Genomic DNA, 6,749 nt, shown 5'->3' on the forward strand with positions numbered 1-6,749 from the left:
AATGGGAAGGGGAAATCATGTTGCGGGGTACAATAAGTATCAAGAGGAAACCAACAATTTAAATGTAGAGAAACCGTAACTCGGTTATCAAATAAAATCAGGAAATCAAAGACAAGTGCACGACATCACCCTTCGTGCTTCTACTCTTTCTCACCAAAACAATACACGACATCACCCTTCGTGCTTTAACACTCTCTCACCAAAACAATACACGGCATCACCCTTCGTGTTTTACGCTCTTCCTCACCCAAACAACAATCACAAGGTAAATAGGGTAAGGGAATCTATAACCTCGAAATAAGTTCAAGTAACAACAGAAAATTAGGAAATAAACGTAAGTGACAACATAACTCAATTATCAGCAAGAATCAGGGAAATCAAGGACAGGTGCACGGCATCACCCTTCGTGCTTTTACTCTCGTCCTCACCATAAGAATCAATACAATAGGCACGGAATGGTACATCATGCGGCACGGCATCACCCCTCGTGCTTTACACTCTTTCCTTACCATGAAATCAATATAATAGGCACGGAATGGTATATCGTGCGGCACGACATCACCCTTCGTGCTTTACACTCTTTCCTCACAAAACAAACAATGCACGGCATCACCCTTCGTTCTTTAACTCTCTTCCTCACCCAAACAACAATCACAAACAATAGGGCAAAGAAATAAATGAAATTGTAATAAAGATCCCGTCAAGGGAGCAACAATTCAATAAATAAATCCCGGCAAGGGAACAACATAGTAATATCAACATCCCAGCAAGGGAGATAACCAATAAATCAACAATAGCCCGGCAAGGGTGTCAACATAATAACGACAACTCTTTCATCCTTCTCGGGTAAAGAGGGGCAACTGTCGATACCCAATTTTTTCCTATGTATTTTCATACTCAAAAATACTTTCAAAATAGCATGTGTATGCATATATAAGCGTGCCCAAGAGTTTTGGTATTTTTCCCCAAATTTTAAGATTTTTAAAATCAATTTATTGTCTATTTTAACAATGCAAAATCCAATAATTATCCCCAAAATTATCGTTTTGGTGAATAAATTATTTCCATCCTCATATTTACACCAAAATATAATTAGGGTGATTTTTGCATATTTTTATAAATTTATTTGATAGGTTTTTAAGCTAAATGGCATAAAATTGCAATTATAGCATACATTACGATTAATAGCGTTTTACAATTACAAAATCATTCCCAGTATTTTTAGATTAATGATTATATATTATTAATATCAGTGTTTTTATTTTGTTTTAAAATTAGTTTAATTATTTTATAAAAATTAGAAGGGGAGAAATTGGTTACTTAATACATAGTCATTTCCAATTGCAATTGTAGCCTCAATTGACCCCAAATTCCACCCCAATATTAAACGAACCAATTTTGATTTTGACCCGACCCCTTAGCCCTATTTCTTAAACCCGTCTGGTTCTCTTTAACTCACTTTTACTTCACAATTCACTTCATAACTCGAGCCAATGCTCTAGAGATTCAATTATCACTTACACTTTCACAATTCGTTACACAACTTGAGCCAACGCTCCTTAATATTCATAGGTCACAATTCCTTCCACAAACTTTACACAACGTATGGAAACCATCACCAAGGCATGAAAGATACAACGAAGTCATAAAAATCACAATATAAAGACTCACGGGCATGCTAGACACCAACGTATAGATACTCGTCACCATGCCTATACGTCATACTCAACAATTACCATATAGCAAATAGGACTCAACTCCTAATCCCTCAAGCTAAGGTTAGACCGAACACTTACCTCGAACTTCCATGGCCAACTCAAGCCTCAAACACCGCCTTTCCTTTCGAACTCGGCTCCAAATCAATTGTATCTAGACATAATCGATTCAATAACATCAATAAATGCTAAACAATCCAATTTCAATGCTTAATTATAGCTTTCTAATCATTCTTCCCAAAACCCAAAAAGCGACCCCGGGCTCGCTTGGTCAAAACACGAGGTTCGGACCAAAATCAAATCACCCATTCACCCACGAGACCAAATATATAATTATTTCCAGAATTCGACCCCAAAACGAGGTCTAAATCACAATTAATCAAAAAGCCCTAACTCTACTCAAATCCCTAATTTTCTACCCTTAATCTCATGTTTTAGGCCTAGAAATCTAATGGGTGTTAATGAAAATTGAAGAAAATGAGTCAAAGATTACATACCTATGAATTTGTGGTGAAATCCTCTTTCAAAAATCGCCCAATTTGGAGTTAAGATGAAGAAGTTGTGAAATTTTGAGTGAATCCCGAAATGCTACTGTTTTCTGGTCTTTTAAAATAGCTGGGCAAAATTGCCCTTCGCGTTCGCGACGGCCACTTCGCGTTCGCGATGGGTCAGGCTGGGTAAGCCTTCGCGTTCGCGGATAACGGCTTGCGTTCGCGGAGTAGGAACTCCTCGAGCCTCGCGTTCGCGTGCTAAGGACCGCGTTCGCGATGAACAAATTGGTGACCCCCTCCCCAGGCCTTAACCTTACGCGTTCGCGGGAGCATGGACGCGTTCGCGAAGGGTCCTCCCTCCTCAGCCTCGCGTTTGCGTCTCAAGCTTCGCGTTCGCGAAGAAGAAATCTGGCACCTGGGAGATTTGCCTTACGTGTTCGCGAGAGGGACCACGCGAACGCGAGGAGTAAAATCCCTGGGCACTGAACAACAAAAACCTGCAACTTTTCTTAAGTCAAAAACCTCCCGAAACACATCCGAAACACACCCGAGCCCTCGGGGCTCCTAACCGAACATAGGTACTAACTCAACAACATCATACGAACATATCCGCGCGATCAAATCGCCAAAATAACCTCAATAACAACGAATTAAACCTCAAAATCAAAGGATTTTCCCCAAACTTCATAAAACATCAACTTTAGCATTTTAGGTCCGAATCACATCAAATTATATCCGTTTTTCACCAAATTTCACAGAAACATCTTAAATCATATATAAGACCTGTGTCGGGCGCCGAAACTAAAATACGGGCCCGATACTAACATGTTCTAACCGAATTTCATTTCAAATTTCCTTAAACGATTTCAGAAAACAATTTCCTTCAAAATTTCATTTCTCTGGATTGGGACCTCGGAATTGGATTCCGGGCATACGCCCAGATCCCGTATTTTCCTACGGACCCTCTGGGACCGTCAAATCACGGGTCCGGATCCGTTTACCTAAAATGTTGACCGAAGTCAAATTAATTCATTTTATAGTCAAAATTTATTATTTTTCACAGAATTTCACATATAGGCTTTCCGGCTACGCGCCCGGACTGCGCATGCAAATCGAGGTGATGCTAAAAGAGGTTTTTAAGGCCTCGAAGTGCAGAATTCAATTTAAAAACAAGTGATGACCTTTTGGGTCATCACAAGTAATGACAACCAACAACCTTCACCGAATCCCACTATACAAAGACCCTCCAGGACACACAAAACACCTGTCTACCTAAAAGACTATATAGTTGCACTTCCCAAAACATAACCTAATCATACTGTCCCTTCTCCTTACACTACATCAGCTGATAGCACACCATCATTTTCATTCATTACATCTGGTTCAACTGCCCAACATATATCTCTTAATGCCTTAACTCATGATAGTCGGCAATTCGTTGCCAATATCTCATATGATTGTGAACCTGGTTCATATGAGGAAGCATCTCTAGACGTTGCATGGCAAGCAGCCATGACACAGGAATTTGAAACACTCTATGCAAAACATACTTGGGACCTAGTACTATTTCCAGCAGGGAAGAGAGCAATAGGCTGCAAGTGGGTTTATAAAGTGAAGCACAAAGCAGATGGCACAATAGAAGGGCTAGAGGCCAGACTGGTAGTGAAGGGATATACTCAACAAGCAGGCGTAGACTATACAGAAATATTTTCTCCAGTCGTGAAAATGACAAATGTGAGGGCTCCAATTGGTACAACAGTAATGAAAGGCTGGGAAATGTATCAACTTGATGTCAATAATGCATTTCTCCATAGAGATTTACATGAGGAGGTGTATATGCAAGTTCCACAAGGCCTTATGGTGCACAAGTCTGACCTTGTGTGCAAACTGAATAAATCCTTGTGTTGGTTTGAAACAGGCAAGTAGGAAATGGTATGCCAAGTTGACTGAATCACTTTGTTCAAGGGGCTACACACATTCAATGTTAGACTATTCACTTTTCTCCAAAAAGAAAGGGAAATTCAGTAGTTTTTGTAGCAGTCTATGTAGATGATGCTATACTGACTGGGACAGACACATAGGAAATCCTTTCCCTAAAGAGGTTCTTAGACCAGACATTCAAAATAAAGGATCTAAGCAAACTTCACTATATTATGTGAATGCAAGTGCTATCCACTGCTGGCGGTGTCCCGCTTACACAAAGGAAGTTTGCTCAAGATTTACTCAAAGAACACCATTGTCTGAGCTGCTCTCAAATGTCCTCACCTCTTGACTCTTCAGTCAAACTTATAGCAGATGATGGAGTCTTACTAGAAGACCCATCTCACTACAGAAAATTGGTAGGGAAACTGAATTTTCTCACTAACATCAGACTCGATATTGCCTACAGTGTGCAACATCTAAGCCAGTGTATGCAGAGCCCAAGAGACACGCATTTGAGAACTGTCTTTCATGTTCCAAGATATCTAAAAGGGGATCCCAGTTTAAGGTTCTTTTTCTCCAGCACAAGAGACTACACGGTTAAAGTTTTTTGCTACTCAGATTGGGCAGCTTGCCCCGAGTCTAGAAGGTCAGTAAGTGAATTTGTTATACTACTTGGGAGCACCCCCATCAGCTGGAAATCCAAGAAGTAGTCGACTGTACCCCTGTCCTCAATAGAAGCTGAGTATAGATCAACACAACAGGTGTTAAATTGCTTAAAGAGTTGACTGCTCCATTACAATTACCAATACCATTCTTATGTGATAGCTAAGTTGCCCTGCAAATAGCAAGAAATACGGTATTTCATGAGCGGACCAAACACATAGAAGTTGATTGTCATTTTGTGCGGGTTAAGCACAACGAGGGGCTTGTTGATTTACATTACATGTCCACTCATGAGCAGTTGGCTAACATTTTTACTAAATCACTCACAGGGCTCAAGCATTCATCTCTTCTTGGCAAGTTGGTTGTAAGTCCCTTCCCTCAAACTTGAGGGGGGGGGGGGAGTGGTGTTGAGATATGTAATTATTTTAGGAGGTTAGCTCACTTCACTGTACGAGTCAATTAGTTAGGTAGTTAGTTATGTTTCTGATAATTAGTTAGTTAGTTACATTTCCAGCAGTTAGTTACAATTTGCTTTTCACTCGTTAGTTGATTGCCTAGTCCAGCTGTGTCCAGTTGTCAGTGTATATATATAGGAGTAGGGCACTTGTAAGTGTTGAGGATTTCATTTCATTCATTGTTCCATCTTCTGGAAGTTTCTCAGATGAATCTCTCTCGTACATTCTCTGCTTTCCTCCATTAAAGCTTAGAGCTAAGCTCAAGCTTCGTTTCTGATAGTTGCTTGTTTTCGTTATCCTTGCTTTTGTTTCTCTCTGGTCTATGTTCTCAAGTAAGGATTATCTTGTCTCAAAATCAAATGATCCTTTTTTTTGGGGTGGTGCATTTGCTTTCCTTCATTTTTTTTTTATATAGTCGGTTAGAGGCTTATTATTTTTGTTCAATTCACGGAATACAAATATTTTGTTATGTTAATACTTTTGAGAATTCAGGGCGATAATAATGTATATAAATATCATTTAAAGTAAGTGAGTGGTGAGTGAAAATAAGAAAATATTCATAAATAAAAAATATTTCGCCTATTAATAAGTGGTATATTTTCATTTAAATAAAAGTTATTCTCCTAATGAAAATGTTTTGAACATTTTATGGTAAAAAACTTTTTCCAATTTTTTATGCTCATAAAAAGACATCCTTATTCCACAAACAAAATGAAGGAACATAATACTTCAGCGAGTATTTCATTGTTTCCTATGCTTTCCTCCATTTTTTAATGTCTCTTCCAATGTTTCAATACAAAGGTTCCTTTTCATTTCCTTTCGTACTTTCCAAACAAAAACACTAGTAAATAAAAATGCTTAAATATTGGTTGAAGTAGGTGGGGTAAGATATAAAAATTACTTCTGCTTAGTAGTGATAAAGTCATCATTTTCGTTAGGGCCATCGGGTAATTGAAGTTGGTGTAATTATTAGGGTAGTAATTACACAACATAGTAATTACGACGACCTGTTTGTTTGTCATAGTGTAATTACAAATTTATTGTTTGGTTGCACAAGTGTAATTATACTGTTAGATTAAATTTTAAATGAAGTAATTATCAAAACTTAAAAGTTAATATAATAAATATATGCCTATAAATAATTTTTATAAGTATAAATGATATTAGATTTGGTATTTAAGATATATATTTTTTCGTGAATATATATTAATTAGCAATCATGTATTTATAACTAATATTGTGAAAATAATTTATAATAATATTTGGTTTAGTTACTTACAAAAACTAAAAAAATACGTTTTGTAAGAACATCATGGAATTCATGTTTGATAAAATAAATTAATATTTATAAATATAATGTCTAACATTATTCAAGTATTTGACAAAACTAATGTATCAATTCTAATTAAAAAATGAACAACATGCAAAGTGAGCCAATGCTACTAAGACAAGTAAATTAGAATCAAGAATATAACACAATTTCAAAATCTCCCCCCTCTCCT

General features: G+C 37.5%; 1 protein-coding gene across 1 annotated transcript; it reads left to right on the forward strand.

Annotated features, from left to right (window-relative positions):
* Positions 4,366 to 5,524, forward strand: LOC109234634 (uncharacterized mitochondrial protein AtMg00810-like). Its single transcript, XM_019400704.1, has 2 exons — positions 4,366 to 4,775; positions 5,386 to 5,524. The coding sequence occupies exons 1-2, from the start codon at positions 4,366 to 4,368 to the stop codon at positions 5,522 to 5,524; spliced, it is 549 nt and encodes a 182-aa protein (XP_019256249.1).

This window comes from Nicotiana attenuata, chromosome 11 (genome assembly GCF_001879085.1).
Source record: "Nicotiana attenuata strain UT chromosome 11, NIATTr2, whole genome shotgun sequence".
NCBI lineage: Eukaryota > Viridiplantae > Streptophyta > Magnoliopsida > Solanales > Solanaceae > Nicotiana > Nicotiana attenuata.

Excerpts from the sequence above, each read along its gene's own strand:
- LOC109234634 (XM_019400704.1), top strand. The coding sequence starts at position 4,366 with ATGCAAGTGCTATCCACTGCTGGCGGTGTCCCGCTTACACAAAGGAAG. Across the intron at positions 4,776-5,385 it reads GCTTGCCCCGAGTCTAGAAG|GAGTAGGGCACTTGTAAGTG; the intron begins GTCAGTAAGTGA and ends GTATATATATAG.